Source organism: Phalaenopsis equestris, unplaced genomic scaffold, assembly GCF_001263595.1.
Source record: "Phalaenopsis equestris unplaced genomic scaffold, ASM126359v1 Scaffold233749, whole genome shotgun sequence".
In the NCBI taxonomy this organism is placed as follows: domain Eukaryota; kingdom Viridiplantae; phylum Streptophyta; class Magnoliopsida; order Asparagales; family Orchidaceae; genus Phalaenopsis; species Phalaenopsis equestris.
The window spans coordinates 52452-77930 of NW_018251685.1; the positions used below are offsets into that span (position 1 = coordinate 52452).

General features: G+C 34.9%; 1 protein-coding gene across 3 annotated transcripts; it reads left to right on the plus strand.

The window, feature by feature from the left end:
• The first annotated feature begins 12968 nt into the window (after positions 1–12968).
• LOC110038762 lies at positions 12969–23213 on the plus strand. 3 transcript variants are annotated; one of them, XM_020743664.1, is made up of 3 exons: positions 12969–13713; positions 21003–21238; positions 22640–23213. In XM_020743664.1, the coding sequence occupies exons 1-2, from the start codon at positions 12988–12990 to the stop codon at positions 21219–21221; spliced, it is 945 nt and encodes a 314-aa protein (XP_020599323.1). In that variant the 5' UTR covers positions 12969–12987; the 3' UTR covers positions 21222–21238; positions 22640–23213. The 3 variants fall into 3 exon arrangements, with proteins under 3 accessions (XP_020599323.1, XP_020599321.1, XP_020599322.1); XM_020743662.1 differs by having other exon boundaries at positions 12969–13731; positions 22640–23212; XM_020743663.1 differs by lacking the exon at positions 22640–23213 and having other exon boundaries at positions 12969–13731; positions 21003–21424.
• The last annotated feature ends 2266 nt before the right edge of the window (positions 23214–25479 follow it).

The following is a 25479-nucleotide window of genomic DNA, read 5'->3' on the forward strand; positions in this document are numbered from 1 at the left end:
CTGAATTAGAGAAGAACTCATATTTTCATATTTCTTAACATTAAAAATTTCTAAACTTTAAGTTGGTCTCATTTACTAAATATCTTTTTTCTAAATTGGACTACTATATTTCTAAATCTAAATTTTAGTAACTCCTAAAGAAACTCATATACATATCATACTTATTTAGTTTTTAAAAGATTGAAGTGTCACTTGAGGACAAGCAATATTTTAAGTTTGGGGGATTTTGATATACCTAAAATATATAGTTTTTTTTTTGACACATCTTTATACCTATTTTTGAGATATTACGCTTTAATGGAAGGTATTTATGTATTTTTCTTTCAGGAACAACTAAAAAGGTGAAAAATGCTAAAAGGAATGAAAAGATCAAATTTGGAGCAAAAATGCAAAAATGGTACAAAAGTGTTTTGGCGCCTAAGCGCCAGATCTGGCGCTTAAGGGCCGGTGAAACAGAGAAGGCCACGCCTAAGCACCAGAGGCCCCACGTTTAAGTGCCAGAGGCTGTTAATTGATGGGTTAATTTATTTTGCCGAATTTTGAAGGGACATTTGAGGCACTTATTGGCTAAAGAGGGTGGTTATGACCACCAGAAATGAAAATACGGTTAAAATACTTGTAAAAGGAGGCATACCATACAACATACATCAAATTAGGACATATTTTGAAAAGATACCAAGACACCTCTTGAAAAATTATAAAAGAAAGAAGTTGAGAGAAAAATAGGGGGAGTCCTGAGAAGTTCTTTAAATAGTTCGTGGAGAAACTTTTGGAGAGATGAAACTTTTGGAGAGATTTTTCAGGCACCACAAATTTACGTTTCCTTTATTTTTGTTTTTAGTACTATTGTGAGAGTTAAGATTGTTGTAAGAGAGAAGATATTCAAACACTTGTTGGTTTGACAATTTTCTACTTTTAAACTAAAGTGTGGTTTTGTTTTCTCCATGGATTCTGAGTAGTTTTCTTTATCTTTCTCCTTAGTAATTAAAGTGTTTGATGGAAGTTGTGCAAAGTATTAATCTTTAATGTTGGAAGAAATTGTGATGATTTAATTACATGTACTTCATTTACTTCTTGATCTGGCCCATCTAGATATTAAAATTTGTTGTGAGAACATGTAAGAGCCGGGATGGTATTGTCTCAATCATCAATTGGAAAGAATCACATGAGGTTGTATGAATGAGAATATAATTCATTATTATTTAGTGCAAATAAATAGGAAAATAATCTTTGAAGGGTGTAGAGTTAGAGGACTTTAGAGTGATAGACTAAAGCCCCCAACTTGATTTATTGTTTTAGGTTCTGATACGAGATGTTAGCCCCCAGGTGGAGGGAATCATGGGAACTCTAGAGTGAGAGTTGGTATCTTCCATACCTAGCTTGTCTTCAAAACTATTCAAACTTTAAATTAGCTAATGTTCTTCATAGCATCTTTAGTAAGGGTAAAGAATAATATTGCTCCTATTTGACACAACACAATCTGAATACATCCACAACAGAATTCATATACTTATTACTGATTCATGATAAGGAGAAAGATATTTCATATTTAGTGCTTTTCTTTTACATACACTCAAGTTATATTTAGAAGTAGTTTCTGTTTTGTCAAAATATCAAAAATACAAAAAAAAGTTGAATTTTAATTATTGTAAAAATATCTATAGTTTAAGTATTTGTCTTTTTGAAATAGAAAGTTTGTTATTTAGAAATGCATATTGTGAAAACTCCCTGTAGGTTTGATGTTCGAGGCTTAGTCAAAAAGTCTTATATTACTAACTCCCTGTAGGTTCGATGTTCGAGGCTTAGTCAAAAAGTCTTATATTACTTGATAACCATATGTATACTTACATAGTATCTCATATTTAAATATAGTAATTGTACTCTTATTTGCTTCAAAGTCAAGTTTTTGGCACTGTTGCAAAGTAAGAAATTTAAGTAATGAAAAAATTGTATATGAACAGTCGGGATCAGAAGCCAGAATCTCTACAGTAGTTTTGTCAATGGAGGCCTCCTTCTCACTGGTTCTAAATGTCAAATGAATTTTGTTACACGATAACATTCATTTGGAGGTAACATGTCCTGGACTATTCCAAATTGCCTCAGATAGTTACTGTCTCCCTGACACTTAAATACTTTATCCTGATGTGGTATATGGAAACCACAGCTCTAAAGTCATTGAGTAGCCATCAACCAAAGATAACATTATGTTTTGTTGGTACGTTAACCACTAGAAAGTCCTCCATCTTAGTAAACTGTTTATTACCTTCTTCTAGGTGATATATATGTCAATTATTCCCAAGGCTTCCTTTAGCTCGATAGATAACTCATATATTGGGTCGGTTAGTGCCACTAGTTGGTTGACCAATTAGTGCATATTATCAAAGTTTAACTTAAATATATTTTTTCCTAAATTACTAGTGTCAAACAAAATACTACCAACTTGATAGTTGTTAATCATCGCCGGGGGATTCCACTTTGAGGGCAAGTCTACACCAGTAAAAAAAATTATGGATGAGGCTTCTGCTCCAGAGTAGAAGTCATCACAAAGTTCCCATTTATGGAGCCTCTTCTGCTTGTCTAGCCTCACTGAGTCTCCTCTAAATATTAATGGCATTATCCCTATGATGTGAATAGCATTGACTCAGACAATTTCATTAGAGACTTCTTCTAGTGGAGCTTTCCGTTATCCTTGGGTAAATGCCTTTGACACCACAAACTCCTTTAGTTTCTAGGCCCGAATTAACTCTTTAATTAGGTGTTGAATGTGTTTACACTCCTCCTCTCTTGAACATGTTCTTTGTGGTAATTACTAAATTTGTTGGTTTTTCAAAGAAAAGCTTCGATTCTCATCGATGGATCCTTTTTGGTGATCTTCAGACACTTGATGATCATTCATTTGACTGACTTTGACCTCTTTGGTTGTTTTGTCGATCTCTCTATCATTGCAAGATGGATGAATGTCTCTATGTTTGGTCTATGGATCTTTTTTCAACCTCCACCCATCATTTTGCAAGTCCCTTTTCTACAAGAAATTTTTCAGATTATTCTCCTTTATAGTAGAGCAAGTGAACATACTTCTCTATTACAATGTGGGGGTTAGTTATGTCCAAGTGTTCAGCCGGGTTGTTGGGTTATTGTAAACCCAAAAAATATCTAAATTGCTTGCTCCTTAGCCTCTATACCAGGATAACCTTTTTAACTGAGAGTTCCAAATTTTGCATTTCCAACATTTCTTTTTCAAACCTAGTAATATACGCTCGAAGATTCTCATTTTACCCTTACTTGACGTGCCACAGTTCCTGTGAGTCCTTACTGTGCCTTTGAGCACTAGCAAACTGCGTGGTGAACATCTTCTAGAGCTGGCTAAAGGTGGTGATAACTCCTAATAAGAGGTAATTAAACTACCCAAGAGTTGAATCTCTTAGCAGAGTATAAAATAAATGACACTTAAGTGTGCTGAAGATTTTGCGAGAGCACACGATCGATTTAAAGGTGGAAATGTGGTCAGTCGGATCACTCTGACCCTTAAGGGATTCTAATGATGGAACTTTGGGGCTTAACATCGGATATCTGTCAGGATAATACATTCTTTGGGTAGCGGTCAACCTCCATTTATCCATATCACAGTCTGACCCTTTCTGTTCTTATCATCTCTTGGTTTATGTTGATCTTCTAATAAATTTCTATGCATACAAATTGAAGGACTGATTCATTTAATATTAGCTAATGTCATCCAAAAGCTTTTTCATCCAAAAGCTTTTTTATATATTTTTAAAGTTTCCAACCACTATTGTTTTTGAATATAAGTTAATTCTAAAGATACTATAACATGTAATATAAATAAATCTCCTAAGAATGCATACTTCAAATGTGTAGGAAATGTTTTTAGTTATAGTTCAAGAGGTTTCTCAATAGATGAAATCAAATTCTTTTTACTTTTGTAGGATCTAACATTTCAATTTTTTTTAACAAAATCCAAATTCTCTTTACTCACTTCCATAGATTCATCTTGAATTCTATCCTCATCTTGATATTCCATATATTTCTTTTCAAAATCTCTTTCAAAAGGCTTCTTAAGATATTCATTGCTTAATTATTCGTTAATATTCATTCTGAAGCATTAAATCTCTTGTTATTTTGTAGGTTATCTCATTGATTTTGCAATATTAAATGTAACCTCTTGATCACTAACTCTCATGACTAGTTTTCCTTTCTGTCATCTATCAAAGCTCTTCCAGTGACTAGGAACGGTCTTCCTAAAGTGATAGGAATTTATTTATCTTCCTTCACTCTAATACAATAAAGTTCATTGGAAAGATAAATTTATCAACTTTTACTAAAACATCTTCTATAACTCCTTTAGGATATGTATTTTTAATCCTACGAGAATACTGCAATATATATACTTTTTTTTTAATTATTTTGAATTATCTTTTTAAAAAAAGATAGGTATTATAAAAATTAAAAAAAAATAAAAAGTTGAAATAAACTAGAAAACACTCCAGATAAAGATATTTTAAAAACTTACGAAAAATAGATTAGTGGTATTTTCTGGCAACCATAACTATTAAAAGTAGATACCAATCAATTTAGAAAATTATTAATATATAATCAATCTAATATTTTATAGTATTACCCAAAAAAATTCTAGTATATTTCAAAATAAATTTTTAAATTTCTTAATTTAGATGAATTTAGAAAATTTTAATCCAAATTATTTCACAAAAAAATTGCCCTCGACCAGATCACTTTTATTCAAACACCACTATGGTTACAAATTTCAATTTGTCAATATTATCTGGCCGCTTTTTTTAATTTTAACATTGTCTTCTTGAATTTAGATGTGATGAGCATGTAAATTAAAATCATTGCCACCTCACAATTTTAGGAAATGATGTTCATTAAAATATAAGAAAATTATAAAAATATTATATATTATGCATTAATTCTAATCCGTATTGTTGTCATGAAGTGTTAAGAAGGCTAATGACAAGGTGGACACTTGAACAAGAATTTTGAATCCTATTTCTGTATAATTGATGTAAATTGGCATGAAGTTATTTATTGGATATATTTCTGCAAATAATGGAATAATAAATATATTTAAGCAATTAAAAGTATATTATTAGTGATATAGGAATTTTTTCAAATAAATTTAATTTCGTCACTTTCAGCAAACAACTAGGTAACTCATTTTTGAAAGTTGTGTATTGTTTTTTTTTGTGTGTTTTATGTCAATTTAAATCACCGGTAATAGTGTCAAAAAAATTGGCTTGTCCCGAAATTTTGCAGTAATTTTGAAATGTTATAAAATATAGAAAATAGTTCACACACTAGTGGTTCTACGCAAGTGTACGTATCGCTTCAAGTAATATATGTTTTTTTAAAAAAACCCCAGTATCGATCCCACAGAAAAGCGAGGTAAAAAATTCATTATGCTAATTCTAGTTTACTACTATCAGCCCTTAGTTTGGAAGGTCAATTTAAGTGATTTTTCTAACAAGTACTCCTAAAAGTAAATCTTATATTTAAAACAACCAACAATTACTCCTAAATGAAAATATTAATTTTAAAGATAACCCTTTCTGGATGAATTGGTTTGGAGAATTTTGAAATGTTAAGAACTACTATTCTAATGTAGTGAATTGGTTAATGTATAGGAATGATATACATTAAATATTGTATGTGCCAAATAGGAGAAATCATGTTCTTTACCCTCTGAGAGTGCAAAAAAAAAACATTGATTAATCCAGAGTTTAGTCCCTCAATCCGTAGTTAGGTTGAGAGGATATTGGCTGCAACTCCAGAGCTCCCACTTCTTCCTTGCCCGAGGGCTAACAATCTCGCTTTAATTTCGAAGTAACTGAACCAAATTGGGGATTTTAGTCTGTCATCCTAAAATCTCTGATTCTACGTAATCAAAGTATATTTCCCTATTTATTTGTACTCAACCCAATGAACTACTTTCTCATCCTTGAAATTGAATGTGATTCTTACTTTGTTGTAGAAAGCGTAACCCTTTCGAATCTTATGTTTTTCAACAAATTTTAACATTACAACATACCTAAATTGGAATGTAAATGAAGTTCAAGTAAAAACCATCTCATTTATAATTAAATTGCACACTAACATGCGTCCCAAAATCCTACACATAAATCCTACTCATTGTAAAAAAAAAGTAAAATGAAAACAACGATATAATCTTCTCATGCCACTATTTCTAAACAAGAAGAAAGAGTAAAAGAAAGAGTAATGAAGTATACTAATTTTAAAATTTATTTTTCTTCCTACCCCCAAATTTGATTTTTATCATGTATAACATTTAGTACAGAAAATATACGCATGAAGAAAAAAAGTTCAAAAATAATATCTACCATAAATGTTTATTAGAAACATTTACAATATTCATCAGGACAGAACAATTTGCAACAGAAAGTAAATCTAAAATAAACATTTCAGAATAAAATTGAACTAAAGAATGGTCTAACAAGCATGACAGGTATAAGCTTAGGAATATATATATATATATATATATATATATATATATATTTAAGTGCTCTGTGTTCTTCACGCCCTATATATTATTGTAACACAATCACAAACACAAACGCACTTGATAAATGAGGTCAATTCTTTCTTTAATTGATCACATCTCATTATCTTACTTCCGATTTCTAACGGAATCACTACACTAATAAATTGGGTACTTATAAATGATTTTATATAATCTAATCCCATGGATACAATTATCCTTGATATATTGACTCTCGAACACCAACCTCAGGCATCACCTTATCTTTTTAATTAAGCACTTCCAACAATTATAAGGGTATTATAAGATCATCCACATGTTGCTCATCAAATAGGTTCATGACTCCTATCAAATGAAAATAAGGTCAAAGAAAGGAAGTAACAAAATTGAAAGAAAGGATCAAAGAAAGGAAGTAACAAAATTGAGATGGAATTGTAACTGTTCAAATTCAAGATATCTTCTGTAAAACTCAAGTCCGGTTCAAACCCAAGTCATAGTAGAATCGTTAATCCAACTATTACAAGAGAAAATAAATGAGGTTAGTCATAATAAGAAGTTAAGGAATCACCTCTCTTATGACACAAAGATTATATCAATCCACAAATGATCCAAACTTCCACTAACTTCAATTAAATTGAACAATCCATAAAAAAGCAAACACAATACAACACTGATAATCATGACTCTCAAACATACTAAATCAAAGCACACTGATAATTATGAGTTGCCTCCTATAAAACACTTGGTTTAACGTCGTCAGCTCGACAAATGATTCTCCCTGGATCAAAATTCCATTTAATTAATCCTTGATCAACAACTTAATCTTTTCCGGATTCAAGGTTTTCTACAATATCCTCAAATTTTAGTTTTTTAGTTAGTTTTGTCTTTTAAGATTGATTCAGATTATAACTCCTCATGATACTTTCTAGATCTAATATTCTTCTAATGATTTTCTCAATCCTCATATTAATACCCTCTTTGAAATTTATAAGAAATGGATCTATATATGATAGTTCAAGCTCTCCCAAATTTTGGATTTGATTCTCTCTTGGTTTTTCAAATTTTGGATCAAATTCTACTAGGTTGCTCTTTTGTTTCAAGTTATCTTCCAATTCTTCCCCTTGAGGCTGAGGAAATGGTGGAGGTGGTCTTTCTATATTTATCTTAATTGATGAAATAAGTTTTTCTAATCCCTTAAGAATTTCTTTCATTGGTCTTTCAATCTCATTTTCCTTTTTATGAAACTCAACATTGATTCAAACCATCTTCTCCAATTCTCTTCCACTACTTAGTTGGATAACTTTCACCATTCTTCTCCTCAAGGATTGTCTCATGGTCGCTAAGTAAAATATCTACGGGGAACTGCTAATTGAATTAATAATCTGTCCTAGTTGGTTTTCTATATTCCTTATTGCGACTTCTTGACTTTCCAACTGACTCGTCATTTGAATCACAACCTCTTTTAAGAGTAATTCCTTCTCCTCATCTTGTGGGTTGGAGTTAATTCTATAAGGAAAGGAAAGTCCATCATTATCATCCTGATTATTCCAATCACATATCTGATTATATTGATTATTTTCCCACAATTGGTTTTCTCCTCCAAAATTGTTATTCCAGTTAAATTTTGAATAATTTTCCCAACCTGGGTTATAATAATCAAAATAAGGACATTATAACTCATGTCTAGTTTCAAAAGAGTCAGTCTCAATCAATTGTCCAAATGAATTTTCCTCAATTTAAGAGTAATTCCTTCTCCTCATCTTGTGGGTTGGAGTTAATTCTATAAGGAAAGGAAAGTCCATCATTATCATCCTGATTATTCCAATCACATATCTGATTATATTGATTATTTTCCCACAATTGGTTTTCTCCTCCAAAATTGTTATTCCAGTTAAATTTTGAATAATTTTCCCAACCTGGGTTATAATAATCAAAATAAGGACTTTATAACTCATGTCTAGTTTCAAAAGAGTTAGTCTCAATCAATTGTCCAAATGAATTTTCCTCAATATTTGGGGGCCTTTAAGAATAACTTTCTATATATTGATCTAACTTCCTAGCAATATCAGCAACTTGAGAAGTTAAAATAATCAGCATATTTTCATGAAAATTCGCTACCATATTGGGGTTTACTTTATCGAAGCTACTAGCATTATAATTCAAAACTAAATAGTCATAATTTTGTTGATCCATCATTTTTACATTAAATTCATGCAGTCTTTTCTTATTCATAATCCTCTTAAAAGTTCTCTCTCGATCTGAGTCGTATAATTTAAGGTTTGTAGCTCTTGAACTACTCATACAAATCGAAAGGCTTAACTAATAGGATATATATCAAAATTTTTTTTTTAAAATATACACAAAATAATTAAAAACACTAAAATACTATAATTTCTAAATCTAAGTCTTATAGGTTTAACTAAAATTCTCCTAAAAGTTCTTACTGAAGCTTCCCCGGCAACGGAGCCAAAAACTTGACTCGACCCACAATTACACAGTAATTTAGCTTTCAAAAGATGGCAAAAAAACTTGACTTAATTTATATTTAGCGACTAGTGTGTAAAATCGAAATGCTATAAAATTTAGAAAATAGTTTACACACTTAGGTACTACATAAGTATACGTATCAGTTCAAGTAATATAGGGTTATCTTTTAAAACTTCAATATCGATCCCACAGAGAAGCGAAGTAAGAAATCCCTTAGGCTAATTCTAGTCTACTACTATCAGGCCTCAGTTTGGAATATCGATTAAAGTGATTTTTGTAACAACTATTCTTAAATAAAAATATTAAAAATCTGAAATAACTAATAAGGATAAATTGGTTTGGAAAATTTTGAGATGTTAAAGAGTACCTTTCTTTTGCAATAACCTAGATAATGTGAAGGAATGAAATGTTTACAATTTAATGTAGTCAGTGACAAATAGGAGTATACATATTATTTACCCCCTCCTGGTGTTAACAAAGAACATTGTCTAACTTAAGGCTGATTCCTTAACATCTAGATTCTACATCAGAACTATCTAGCCTCTCACCTCTAGATGCCCCTAAGCCATGCTACTATCATGATCGAATCCCAACGTCAGAGTACTAAACTTTAAGCCAAATTGACAAAAATCTAGTCTGTCACTCTAGAACTAACCATTTCTACACCCATAAAAACTTATCTCTCTATTTATTTGTACTCCCCTTAGATGATCACCATGGATCTGCCTAGAATGAAGTGCGGTATCCACCAATTGGGTGAAATCATGACCCTCCCGAGTCATTATGTTTCTTAATAGATTTTAACCTCACAAGTGATCAGTTTGCAAATCAATTAAAATCCGGTGAAAAATACCATAACATTAATAAATTAGAAAAATTTCTAAGCAAATCTAAATTCCTAAGCATGAATCTATTTCTTTGCAAAAGAAAAGTAAAATGAAGATAATGACATCAACAGTAAAAAGAATTGATAGAATTAATTAATAAGTTATGTGTCAATAAGGAGTATATGTCCACCTACCCTCTTTCGAGCATATATGTATATTTAGTTTTCTATTAATTTTATGCAACTATCTGTCACATAGAAACATCTAATAGAAACAGCTCATTAAACTATAATTTCTTAAGAGTTGCATTTCCAACTAACCATTTTACTAGTCAACCGATCAATGTGAGTGCACTCAAGATGCAAGATCACTGCTCTCCCGAGTTTTAGTTTCACATACAAAAAATTTTAACATAACTTATTGCCACTTAAGTTATGTCAATGAAATAAAGGTAAAGGAGATATTACTCATCACATAAAAATAACTCTATCATAAAACAAATTTTCTTACACATGCTACTATTTCATATTATAAGAAAAGAGTAAAGAAAATTACTTACAAAATATGGATAAAAAATAACAGAAAACTTCATTTAGATCAAAGAAAATCCACTAGAAAGTGTTTACAACAATTACAAGGAAATGAAGAACACAATACTTAGCCTTTTCCTTCTGAAAGAAAGAAGAAAAATCTCTCCAAGAAAGTCTCCCATCGATCCATGCGCCGCTCATACTTCCTTGCTTATATCTCTCAAAATTCTTCACCAATCTCTCCAGAAAATGAAGAAATATACATCTCCATAAAATCAAGCCAAACTCCTCTTAAAACACTTCCTAATGAAGTCTCTAGAGTCCCCTAATTACTTTCCATGAGAGGCACCAGGCCCCTCTATTTAAAGAGGAGCCAAACACCTCCTTTTTCCAAAAGACACACCCTTTCATCCAAGAGACACACCCTTTCACTCCAAGAGACACATCTCTACATAAAAAATCTTTTCTAGGTATCTAGATTCATTATATCACTCCATGGGGCATGCAAGTTGTAGGTATCGAGATTCATTATATCACTCCATGGGGCATGCAAGTTGTCCAGAAGCTTCCAGAACATCTCAGAATGACCCAAAATTGCCTAAAAACAGTCCAATAACCGTCCCGGGTGCTATAAAGCAAGTGTGTAGCACTATAGCGCCTGTGTCTGGCGCTATGCCTCCATTCTGGGTGTTATAATGCCACCCTACGTGCAGCTTCATTGTTTCACCTCGTTTCAACTCCATTTTGTCCCGTTTTAGCTCCGTTGAGCTTCAGATTGGTATACCTACAAGATATACATGAAACCAATCTTTCTTTAAAGTGTAATTTCATTGAAAACATGGAATAAATATGAAGAAGATTAAACATGGAAAGTCATATCAAAATGCGTCGTATTAGAATTTTCTTCTTCGCTCAATTTGGCTCCAAATTGTATTGTTTTTTCTTAATTTCCACCAAAAGTCCATTTCTTGTACCTAAAGATAAAAATATGCAAAACACCTTTCGTTAAATTCATATCATTAAAAATGTGCATAAAATGAGCACGAAATGTACATTAAAAAATATAATTTTTAGGTGGATCAGATGTCAATGATGAGACGTTAGACCTGATGAGTTATTCTAGATGGCTAGTTTGTAGGTATTTGTTGGTGTGACATGTGAAATCCTATAAAAGACAACCACGTTCCTTTCTTTTTTTTTGGTGATACTTTTTTTAAGTTTCTTTTGGATAATATTTTTTGGTGATATGCATATGTAATACACAATTTTGGTATTACGTGAGTTAAAGACAACTAAGAACCTTTTTTTAACAAAGTATGTTGTCTTCTTGTAGAGACAAATTTGTTGGTCGGTATGCTGAGTTCTCTAAGACCTTATGCTTGCACAAAAATTGTAATTAATTATTTCTTTTATTTATTTCTACTAGTGTTTTGACTAATGGAAGTTTTTTAAACCATTAAGGAAAGATGAGTTCTAAGATTTCTTGGACCTCCCGAGGAATTTCGTGTCATTGTGGACTCATACTTCTTTGCTGACATCGCGTCAGCCACATAGCTACGGGAAACAATTATACAGTGCTCTCGGAGAATCATGGAGAAATGTGAGTTCTTCCGGTGGACAGACAGCCTGCAGGTTCTACCGTCTTGAGTGATCGAGAATGAATAGTATCCCTGGAGGACAATGTAATTCGTGACATACGTCGTTTGCATTTTAAAAATAATATTATCGTATTATTAAATGTTATTTTAATAATCGTGACACTTACTGTTAAGTAAGATGCATATCTTCTTTTTTATACTGTTCTGAAATGGATTTGTACTTCTGAAGTATCAAATATATTGCTATAACAATTCTGTTACAAACAACATTACTACACAGAAGTAGAATGATCATTTGTATAGAAACAACAGCCGCACAACTGTTTTCAAACTGCAAAAAATAACCAGTCAGTCATCTTATCTACAACAATTTATTAATAAGCTGCAGCTACCACAAATAATCCCTAAGCATAGTAAATATACTACTAGAATCCTGCTGCACATTTCTAGCTTTATCACAGAGAATTAACGCTAGGATTGCTGCCGAGTTCTTTCATTTTATTTTATTTTCTTAACTTTTCCATGTTGTGATGGTAATTTGCTTCGACTTTTTATTGCTTTAGCAAACCCCAAAATTAAATTAATTTTTTTTCCTGAGCTACTCCATAAAGTTATATTTTATGCAGCCCATTCTAACCACTTTTTTATGGGTTCCTTCTCCTTGCAAATAAAATTGAGCTCTACTATTATTTCAATAAAAAAGGGGTGATTACATACAAGAGCACCCAAATCATTACTATTTACAAATCTAATATTCTCTTTCTTCCATTTTCTTCCATTCTTAATTCTCCCTCAAATACCAAAACTCATGATAAAACTCTAATTCATATTCAATTTTTACTACAATCTTAATTATTTAGCCATAAATGCATCCAAGAATGGTTTAAAAAATCACATCAATACTTGATCCATGTGATTTGTTAATGTCAATATTTTGTAATGAACATAAATAAAAACGACCGCTTCCTATTTCTGAGCATTCGCTACGTGCTTCCGTACTGACACGTGCGGATATGCTCTCATATCATAATCATCCATTCGAGCAACCATGGCGGTGTCGATGTGCGATGGATCGGACAGATGCCGAAATCGAGGAAGAGGAAGGTGAGATGGGAAAGCCTAACCTGGCCGCCGCCGTCCAATGCCGTAGTGGCTCGATCGGAAAGAGGGTTGCCATCGCCGGAGCCGCAATCATGTCCGCGCCCGTCATAATCCCCTCCATTTGCTTTTTATCAGGTTTAGGTCTCCTTTTCTCCTTTCCCTTTGGAATCTATATGGCCGGATGCATGTGCGCAGATAAAATTATGAGCGCCCTGCTTCCTATACCACCTTTGAAGCAAGAGGCGGACGAAGAGTTACTGGAGTCGGAGGATTTGATAGAGAGAAACTTTGATGGTGACAATGGACACAAAATGTTTCTTGAACCCCCAACGCTGAAGTCGGAGGATTTGTCCTTTATTGAGCTAAGTGGGGAAGGAAAGGCTAATGATGCTTTAGTAACGAAAGAACAGAGGGAAGACGGTGGAGAAGAGGAGGAGAGCCTAGGGTTCTCGGAGGAGCGCAGGACTGATGCATCCACATTGAAGTCTGTCGGTGTTTTGTCTTCTGTAATTGTTGCCTCAGAAGATGAAAATGCTGAAAATTTGGAAAAGGTTGGCTCTATGAAACTCACAAGTCTTGAAAAACCAGTTCCTGTTGGCGTGGATGATGTTGGTGTAACTGGTTTGCATTCCCACGAGGTGACCAATAGTCTGCAGGTTTTGTAATGCTTTCCAATTTATTTTCCTTTTTGTTTTTAATTACTTGATTCGTCAAAATGATCAATTTTGTTTGTATTATCTGTATTGAACTCAATTGAGAAACACTTAGGAGGTGTTTGGTAGCACACTTTTAATGGAATTTAGCTATGGGATTCACCTAAATCCAATCAAACATCAAATAAGAGAAAATCAAATCCAACTTTCCATTGAATCCAATTCTCTCCCGTTCTATCTCTGCGACGTAAATCCGGACTTATCAAATCCGATTATGAGGCGGATTATATGGATTTACATTGCCATTTCTAGCGTGCTCCACCGCCGCGAACATGCGGGATTTCGCGGATTTTATAAAACCTGTTAACGTAAATATGCGTCCGCGACCAAACACTACCTTAGGGGCTGATTGGTAGTCTGAGTTAAGCATGATTTATAAATATTAGATCTTGATTTATTTGTGAATTTACACCATCAAAAGAGCTAAAATAAGAAAATGATTACAGTACAAATAATAGGAAGAGTTTTGTGAGAAAATGATTGTCCCATCTCTCTCTCCCCCTCTCTCTCTCCCCCTCAATCTACAGAGTGAAGTTCCCTTATTCATTACAAATTAAGTATTTATTTAACTTAAATTTTAAGAAATCCTTAATCTATTCTCTTTGCCTTCTTCTGCTGGTAATAACTCATATTGGTAATGGTTCCCATGAATAAATTTTCTTGGATTTTTCACTTTTGGTAAAACACTCGCTGCCTTGCTCAACTATGAAGTGAGTTGGTGAATTCCTATAAGTCGCGTTGAGAAGTTTAGTAACGGAATTCACATTTAAGGCTACTTTTGGCCGACCTTAATGAAAGATAAAGATGAGTTTTCCAAGAGATACGAGCAGTGCCAAAAGTATGCTTCGTTGCAGCATTAGTCGGCCCACAAACTACAATCGATTATCAGTTTCTAGCCTTTCGATGTCTAGGGGCTTGACATCATCGGCTTGTTTCCTCCTTCAAATGGCTAATGGAAATTTCGTTTATTCATTGTGGACTATCTTTTAAAGTGGATCTAAACAATGGTCCTCGCTCAAATTATCACGAATGTCATCTGGTACCTCATCTGGACAGATTTTTCATTTATCGGTGTAGCTTACCAATCGTGTTTATCACCAGCAATGAAACACAATTCGCTGACCCAGGGTAAAGGATTTCTGTCAAATTTAAGGATTCAACCTGAATTTTTTATCTGTATACCATCTCCAAACAAATGGACACATTGCTAACAAAGTAATTTTAATTTTGCTAAAGAGGAAAGTTGAACGAGAAAAAGAGAATTGGGCCGACTTACTTTCGTTAGTTCTATGGGGCGTCCAAACGACGCCATCATCAACAACCATGTAAAACTCCTTACATGTTTACCAATTGATGGAAGCAATGTTATAAGTGAAGTATAACACTAAACTACCCCAGCCAGAGGGTTGTTATAGTGACAAGACTAAAACATACCGCAAAACAAGTTGGTTTCTCACGCAAGTATACGTGTCAAATAATAATGCGTTAAATAGTACCACGTAATGATTGTTTCCGTTCATTTATTTTAGGAGTCGCCAGCCTGTCAATCGTCATATACTTCTCTCTTTCGAATAAATCTCCCTCCCGAATCATATCAGTGATTCGAAGAGTAGAGGAACTGAATAAAAATAGACATATAACAACTCGACAAACAAGACAAAACACAAAACGTGGAAAGTCTACGTGCGGTAAACCTCGCAAAGATATGTTAAGTGTGTCCACCTAAACAAGATCGGGCGAAAGCACCTTAAACCAATATCCACGAAAGAATATTTACGTAAACTACTCAAAAAAATAGAGAGTTAGTTGTAGGTGTTTGTTCTGGGGTCATGAATGCTCCTAAGGGGACGTATCCCTATTAGTTAATTACATCTTTGGGGTTGCCCAAGAATACTCTTGATCCAAGGGGGTTTTGCTTGCCTGAGAGTGACAACTAGCACAGGGCTATCAAGGGAGGTTATCTTGTTGGAGGAATGCCCCGATGCTTCTAAGCTCCTACTAGACCACGGGGCAGAGTCTCTCACTGTCCGCAAATGTGTAACAGTCTTATCGGCATACACAACTTGTGAAATAATCGTATCATCTCGACGGGGGATCCCTACAAAGCACATCCAGACCATAATAATAGAGGATAAATTGTCGTATCCCAATTGGGCGATAGGGTGCTGCCAACTAAGGCAAAAGAGTTAAAAGGGCTCAACAAGGGTAATCAAAAGAGGGAAAGCGTAATATCTAGAAGGTAAAGGTAGTCAGATCAGGATACCACAGACCCGTCATCCCAAGCCACTAAGACCCGAAGTTTACCTGGTTGTGAAGGTAGTCGACCCAACACATTCTGAAATCCTCATTCAGCAAACCATGAATTACGACGTCCACGGGGAATCTCGATAGCCTTAAGGTCAAAGGAACGAAACATTTTCCTCTGAATATCGGATGGGGCTCCAAGAGGTGGGTCTTACACTTGGAAGTGGCGAGGATGCCTAAGGAAAGAAAGAGAAGTGGAGGTTCATCTACAAAGCTGAAAACGCTCCAACAAGTGGACATGCCCCGTCTGGATTGGGAAACCTCCTAACGCCCTAAGCGTGCTAGACAACCACCTAAGCGAAGTTATACTGTGCTAGTCGGATTGGAGAAGAATGAGGCTTCTCCTCGGGACATGTAAGTATGATGCAATTATCTATCACAATCCTACGCGTGGAAGTGCTATTAAGTATGATTGAGTTATAGTTAAACATGCAATCCATTTTTAAAACTGGCCTAAAGACTATACAGAAAGTAAAAACTGATTTTGAAAAATCTTGAAAGTTTTAATCCTAAAATTTTAGATTATATTCATCTTTTATTATTAGGATTTTTAAGTAGGAAGAATTAGAATTTTAGGATCATTAATGAGCCTATATTGCATTTTTCGTGAGGTCCAAATACACAGAAAAACAATATAAAGCGCTCTAAACATGCAAGACACACGAGGAGAAAAAGAAAAAGAAGCATTCCAGAAAAATACATAAAAGAGGCAAAATGCCGCTAGACCGACAACATAATCCAGGAAAATCAGTAAAAGCGATCGGACTTCACATATACATGCTCAGTCCTAAGTCTATTCAAGATCGGATTTCACATATACATGCTCAGTCCTAAGTCTATTCAAGAATGTAAAATTCGGACTTAAGGTACGGGATACGAGCTACCACTCCTAGCCCCTGTCACGTGGTTCAGTGCGTCATCTGTATCGAAACTCATGTCATACATTATTTCCGATACAGACTCTCATAGGACTCTATCAAATACATCTAAAAGAGAAAAAAAGGACTCGAACTGCATAAAACAAATGTAAGTGGGACACCATGCAACGTAAAATAACAAGCAGTGCCTTATAATCGAGGGAGTTATTAACACCTGAAAGCAAGGGTTAGAAAACATTACTTGCATCCGCATAATTGTGTGAATGTGTGAATATAGACACGATACCTGCAGAAGATCGCCCTAATATAGTATCACACACAACAAGAATACAAGCACACCGAAAAGCAAAAAGGTAACACATCACTAACACAAGATAGCACAACACATAACAATAGCTAAAGGTGTTGAAAAATACTACCTAGGCACTGGATAAATCGTCCTAGTGGCATCTCAATGGTGAACACCATTCCAGGCAATGACACAACCGGAAGAGGGGAATAGGCACATTATAACACATTGTTGGGTGTCAACCATATCAAATTTTACTAAAAAGAATGGCAAGTAATGTGTTATGTCTTAGGATTAGCATACTAAATAATTAGAAGTTATTTGCGCACGTATGTCAATGCAAGCCCCATGACTCGTTGCATGACCCTTCTTTTTGTACAACTCTCCATTTGGCCAAGTGGCAGTCCCCCAGTCTTTGCAAATTCCCGAAAATAAAATTGAATTATCCAATATTTGATTTTGTTTTCTAGATCGACCAAATGGAACTTTCGGATTAATCTAAAAAAGACGTAACTGCCAGGCTCTACTCTAAAAGAGAAAATATATGTGAACAGTTCCTAGAACTAGGGGATCTCCATCCACTCAAGTACATATTGAAGGTAATCACGACCGTGAGCATTTATCAGAGCTTGTGACAAAATGAAAGTCGAAGCCCCCACCGACAATCATCTCGGTAGAAGATTAGATCGTTGCCAAAGTCATTAGTCGCCCTCTCTTCCGGCTCCACTACCTTTAGTACTATACTTGTGTTATATACACAAATGTCATTGAGAAGCTCCACATTGAACAATGTTAGGGAAGATTTCTCGCTTATTAGCAACGAACCAAATAGTTGTAGAGAATATTTGGAAGTAATGGAAATTGCTTGAAATAAATCGACCCAAAGGAGTGACAAGAAATGACTATAGGGAAGGAGGAGAGATATTCGAAAAAACAATAACCCCCATTTTTCTTTGACCCTTTTACATTGGGTATTCAGGAAATTCGAAACTCCACAAATCCGTACCTTGATATCCATAAATTCACATGAAATCAGCATGAAAATTCAAGAAAAGAAAATGACATGAGAATTTGAAAATTTGTGAAATTAACTTGTTTTATTAAAGATAAGAAATATTTTACACTAGGGTCTTTATCTGTCTCGACTGATATAAGATCATGACTTACAAAACTCTGATATAAGGCTCACCCACCAAATTTAAATCTCTTAACACTCTTTTGCTCTGCCCAAATCCGTGAGATGAAATTAGTCGCCCAAACCTCTGTCAGCTCCATCCACAGAATTGCTAAGTCCCCCCAGAGAGCTGCCAACAATACCATATTTTCTTGATGAAGAGCTTTCAGTTCTTCCTATAGGTCTATTATGGTGATCTCCCTCTCAGTAAGCTTCCCAAGCAAAGCAGTTTATTGTTTTGTCCTACCAGTGAACCAGTGATGCTGAAGATCCTCGCTGACTGTCGGTTTTCTTCTCAACATCCTCAGGCCCACACAGACGTCCCGAGGCACCTATGCCACGAGCTATTACAGAAGGTCCCTCAGCCACCTATTGAACAGTGAATGGTCGGCTATCATCATCAATGAGTCGATGATGTACACAGTCTCCTCTGCAAGAATAATTAAATGTCAAACCAAAAACAAATCTACTCGATTAAAGAAAATCCAGTTTTCTCATACTAGTGATCCACTCCATTTCAAAGGATCGGATGCTCTCACCAAGAAGCAATTAGACATCAGGCTGGCTGCTCTCAGCAACCAATGGAAAGAGAACTGTACTCCAATGCAGCTGGACCTGGGTCTTTATGACCACCTAGATCGGTTGTTGAGCCACTCGTTCACAGATCGGCGCCAAGGCGAGGACCGTTGCACCTGTGGCGTGCACGTCCGCTCCTCCTCCTCCCCATTTCACAATGGAGCAACATTGAGTCAGATGACTCAGCCGCTTTCTGGAATCGCTCCTCCTCCTCCCCATTTCACAATGGAGCGACATTGAGTCAGATGACTCAGCCGCTTTCTGGAATCCCTCCACACAATGGACCAAATATTTCACCTACTTCTATCCGTCCAGTCAGATTCATCCTTATGGTCTCCTTGAGCTAACTGATCGTCCTTTTCCTTCTGGCCTCTTTAATATTATTGGTCGGCCCTCATCCTTTGGTTTCTTCCTTATCATGGACCAACTACACTCTAGTTTCTTTCCTGCATCCTTGGGAGGGTGGAATTTTTCAGTCGAAATTCCAAAGGTCTTCATCATGGCAGCCTCATTTACCGTCCAAGCAAAAGATTTCTTAATGTTTGTCATAATTAATCTCTCCTTAGAACAATTAACTGAAGGACAGGAAACTCAGAAGAAGTGATGGAGAAGTGCTAATCAGGCTCTATTTACATGGACTGTAGGCACGAAAATCCAAAAAGTTCATTCATTAAAAGCAGTTATTACACAATAAATAAGTCAATTTTTACAATTATTTCTTATTTTGTTGTCGCAGTTGTAGCTTTCAAGAAATTAGCAAATTGGAAAACTAAATATGTATATTAAAAATATAGCCCCACAAATCTCGAATAAATCTAACAATTTATGCTTGTGAACACCAAATGACTCTGCATCGAGATGACCAAAAGACAATAATGCAAAGCTTTGTTTCCTTTGGTTGGGAACTCTGAGCCATTATCGAATGAAGAAATAGAAGCAACCCAATTCAAGGGACAGTCGCTCATGACTAGCTCCCTTAGTTGATTGCGAAACTTCTCACAAAGTTGGCCAAAAGGCACTCTGCGGAATGTCTTTCTGATCCTCTAAGAAGGCCCTTGTCTAAGAAGAGCTGCCAGTCAGTCTTCATTGGTTGACACACCCTCTGCTTGAAGAACCAAGTTCATCTTAACAACATGAGGGTCTCTACTCATAATTTCTCTAAAAAGGGCGGACCGATGACCTTTTGGTTGACCAAATGTCTATCGGCTGACCAAATGCTATAAACTGACCAAGTGACAAGAGTATCAAGCCATTAAATGCCCTCTTCAAATAGTGTTGAATGCTAAATGTTGCAAATGTCAATTATGAATATAAAAAAGTGTCGAAGTCAGTTACAACAATGAAAAGGTTTAATAATAACTTATAATATCTCTATTGAACTAGGGAAAATTTATAATTTTACACTAGATATTCTTGAAACTTATAAATAAGAAGTCATTTCGAAAATAAGGACTACGGAATTTACTCTATCAAAACTCTTGTTATTATGCACTTTTTTCCTCTCGCTCTATTCTTCCCGTCCGTGCAATGCTATATATCTTGAGTGTGATTCACATGACATATTTGGATTCACACTAATAGTTCACTTTAGTATTTTATCCAGCATTTGTACCTTAGCTAGAAATCTAGCTTCATCTCAAAACTCATTGATATCTTCATTTTGTTCTTAGACATATCCTTTTCACATGTAGGTAGTAAGATATTATGTTCATTTGATACTCTTAACTCGCTATTGGTTCCATCAATTTCCATTCCTTGTTTGCTCATGAACTGTTACACTTAGTTTCATAATCTGCATGCTAATATTTAGTGTTTCAACAATACTTTTGCTTGCAATATGTCATTCTCCCGCAACGACTTCTTAACATAAGTCGTGTCATGATAAAATATGTTACTTAAAACTTGTCACTATTTATAATTTATGATTTTAACTTATCAAATTAGCTTTTCCTTTATGAACACTGGTTTTAGCTAATAATTCTGCAAATCCCAGAGAACAAGGAATGAGGAGGAGCAACTATGGGATCAAATTTTTTCAGTGAGAGCAATTGTGGGTCACAGAGCAACACTCCAACCTTCACTTGGCGAGGAACTAATGGTGCTGTATCGATTGATTGGAGTGGAACCTCCCCCCACTCTCAAGGACGCTACGGATATTGTAGAAATTAGCAACAGCCTTCAGGTTTTGAAATCTGTGGTTGGAGTCAATTAAACTGAATCATTCAAATGGTAAAACTGCTGCTCTTTTTTTCATTATGTTGTTTTGACAACAATTCTCAACATCAGTTGGTTTATTTTGTGTATAAAAATTGTTTCTAATGTCTTCTAGTAGCTTTCTAGCAGTGTGTTTTGTATCTGCATTGAGAACCATACAACTTCAGGATGGGATGAATGAAAATAGAGTATTTTGTTCAAGATAATCTGAGTCACTATAATGGGTATGAGAGCTAGATCTTAGAAGTAGAAGTTGATGAGCAAGTGACATCCTAAACGAAAGCTGTTAGTGTGAGAAAGGTGGGGTGATTGATGAGTTCTTGACGTGGTTTGTTTTATTTAACAATCGTTTGGGAGAAACTGGAACGTAAATGAACTGCTAAATTTTGAAAATGATGTTTTATTTGATTTATTATGAGCTGCTGGCTCTAATCTCCCATAAATGGAACAAATTAGCTTGGCCTTTATAATGGAACAAATCAACAAATGATAATTTATTATGAACCGCTAAATTTTGAAAATGGAACAAATTAGCTTTGCCTTTATGAGCTGCTGGCTCTAACCGCCCATAAATGACCCCTCTTGGGAAATTCTGTCACCATCTCATCTCCTCGACAATCGAACACCTCCCTTCCTAACAATTAGCCCAAGCCAAACATCATTCAGTTAATCACCTTATGTCGACAATCTTATCCTCTTGCTTAGGCTAAAGAACCACAAAACTGAGCTCCACTCCATTCGATTTTCGATCTCATCAGTCTCATGCTCTTTCTCTTCTCTGTATGAGGGGCAAACCTAAACACACATTCCACGTCATAGAATCAACAAATCATGTTTCCACCTTATTTCTGATGAGATCTGTCACTGCTCTGCCCCCATTTCTCTTGCTGACGAAGCCTTCTCATCGACAAAGCCATCACACCCGTGCTTCTTCTCCTTCCTTTTATACATCCATAAGAATACTGATATCTCACAAGACACTAAAAAAATTGAATTTTAAAAAATCGCAATCTCTGCAGCAACTTTACCTATTGACCTGACAAAATTACCGCTAACGCGGAGACTTTATTGATTTTCTTAAAAAACTATTTTTAAGTGTATTTAAAATATTGAATTAAAAAAAATATAATTTTTAAAATTTTTCCCTAAGATGATTTACATGCATGCTCCACATAATTGTTTCATTTAAGCATCTAACATTCAACTTCAAATACTACGTGAACATCACCTATCCTTGACAAACAGTTTAAGAACACAAGGTTTTGTTCATGTTGTTTACCTTCAGCACAACTGCAACGATTGACATGTGTTAATTTAACATGTTTTTTCCTTCCTTTATTCTTGCATTTTATATAGTATTTTACTTTATTTATCATGTATTTACACTTGTGGGAGGTTTTTGTTGATAATTTGTAGGTTAAAGGCAATCGTACAAGCATTCAAAATGAGGGAACTAAGAAAAAAGTGGTCTGAATTGGCATGACCACGCCTGGACTGGGCGTGACCATGCCATGATATCAAAGCTTGCGATGTGACCACTTCTGGATCAGGCATAACCTTTCCCTTCTTTCTGAGCCCCAGCATGACCATGTTAGGTTCGAGCGTGACCAAACTGCCCGATCAGGAAAGATGGAGTGACCATGTCAAAATTCGGTGTGACCACTCTGACGGAGCGAAAAATATTTTTGGAAAGAATTTTGCTTTCAAAATAAGAGAATTTGGCTATAAAAAGATACCTTAGGACTCCATTGATAGGGGAGAGGCATTCGGGACTACTGGAGACAGAGTTTGGGAGAATTGGAGAGCTTCTCCCTTACGATTTCTTCCTTGCTCAACATTGAGTCCTAAGTGCTCTACCTTTTCTTTTTCTCTTCTATTTTTCTTATGTGATTTTGAGAGGAGATTGTATGAGAGAAAGGATTAGTGTTTTGAAAGAGGGAACAAATTATTTTTGTATGTTTTTACTTTCATATTTTACTTGCAACAATGGTTTCTATAGATTTGATGTCCATCGTTATTTCTTACATGTCCGTCTAAGTTTTTCTTCATTTGATGTCCATCTTCCTGTTATTTCTTCCTCGATTTGATGTCCATCGTTAACGATTGTATTTTTTTGGTTTTCTCAGAATGTTTTTTCCCAGTAACATTTTGTCGAGCTTTCAAATCTAAGTTGTTCAATTAACCATCAAGTTCATTTACTCTTGATCTAGTCAATTCAGATGTTAACATATTTCGTGATCCACAAATTTTGTCCATTGCGTAGAGCAACAAATAATTAACCACAAAATTTAGATAAGAATGGGTATATTCTATTGGGATTTTATAACATATAAAAGGGATCAAAATGATCATGTGGAATGTAATGGGATCTAATTTTCTTATGATCTAGGCATAGACATAAGGAGAACTTTTTATCTCTGTTAACAACTATCACGTAGGTAAAACATATAGGTACACCACAAATCACCATGATACCTGCATCATAGAAGCGTGAGCCAAATCTCTCTTGAAGGAATATAAGATTTATCTTTTTGTGAATTTCCTTTATTTTTCAACCTCGTGCTTTTGTTTTTCAAGTAAGATTTTAGAAACTCCATCTCTTGATTGTGATCATGATGAACTAGATTTAGACCCTCAGTAAACTAGAGATTCGCCCTTCAGAATACTTCTTAGCCATTTTCTCATTTGATTGATGTGTGGTACTCATGAACCGCATTATTACTTAACACATATATTTACGTGATTAACCGACTTACTTCGTGATAAGTTTTCAACCATCAATGTTCTCCTCAATGCCCCACAGACTGGCGAATAAGCCATCTTGGACGCTCCGCCTCCGCTTTAACAGTTTCTAGAGGGTGACAGAAAAACACTTCTCTTCCCTCGTCTCCCACTTCAGCAGACCACACAAATTGATAAAAGGATGTGCCTATTCGCCCCCTAGTTGTGCTTATGAATCTGCTCCAGCAATCACAAGAGAAGTAAAATATCCTCATTCCTCTATCTTTAAATATTATTTAAGCACCATAACAAAGCCTCGTTATTGGTACCTATAATCCTTCACATGGAGACACTTGGAGGCCCAGTATCTGAGCACAACAACATTGCCATATTTCCCAATGATTGCTTCAGAGTTTAAAAGGAGCTATGGATCTTCGCTTTCGATCGATTTATTACCATGTCATTGAACTTCTCTAGATCGTCGCGAGCTCCTCTCTCAATTTTACGATGCTTAGGTTGTAAGCAAATACAAGGACTCAATATCACAGTGTCATCAAGAATCTGGTCAAAATATTGTAGCCACAAGTTCTAGAATCAACAACGAAGATATAATTCTTTACACTTTAAATGTTCTACAACAAAATTATCAAATTCTTAAAACTGTCATTAAAATCCAATTACATACAATTAGTTTGGAAGATTTTTACTCATTACTACATAGCGAGGAGTACAATTTGGCAAACAAATCTACCAAAATCATACAATGCTTAACTCTAGTTACATATAAAGGCAAAGGGAGTTTTCAGAACAACAAAAATTTTAGCAAAAACTCTTACTAAAAAAAATTTCAAAACAAAAACACCCATAAGAAAGCCAATACCACTATAAATTGTTAGATTTGCAATAAGTAATATCTCTCGGCCAATGTCTTCTGGCATAGAACCAATTTATAATATAAAGCATCATCCACACCTTCCACCACAGCCCTTACCAATCAAACTTAGACCCAAAGTCAAGACTAGGTCCTCAATACTATAGGAACAACACATATTACTCCACACCTAGACAACTCACAACAAGTTGCTCCATATAATGGCTTAGATTAAGTGGAAGTTGGTAATGGAAGAAGTGTACAAATTGCTCATGTGGGCAATGGTATTATTCCCACACCCATCAGTAAGCTTAAATTATCTCCCCTATTTAAAGCTCCTCATCTCACTTATGACCTTTTTTCTTTTCAAAAACTAACTCAAGATATTAATTGCCAAGTCATTTTTTGCGCTAGCAAATTTTATATTTAGGATCAACCACCAAAAAAGTTCTCTCTAAAATTGCTGATCAAGAATTATACCTGATCATAACTATTACCATTATCTAAAGTTCTAACATTTAACACCAAGGATTGGGCCACCTCCACAATAAAGTTCTTTCAAAGATCTCTCACTCATATCCTCACCTCAAAAAATTTCCTACAATTTAAACCATTTAAGATTGTAATATAAAATAAACTCACAAACTTCCATTCTTTAGTAGTT

Excerpts from the sequence above, each read along its gene's own strand:
- LOC110038762 (XM_020743662.1), top strand. The coding sequence starts at position 12,988 with ATGCTCTCATATCATAATCATCCATTCGAGCAACCATGGCGGTGTCGA. Across the intron at positions 13,732-21,002 it reads AGGTGACCAATAGTCTGCAG|AGAACAAGGAATGAGGAGGA; the intron begins GTTTTGTAATGC and ends TGCAAATCCCAG.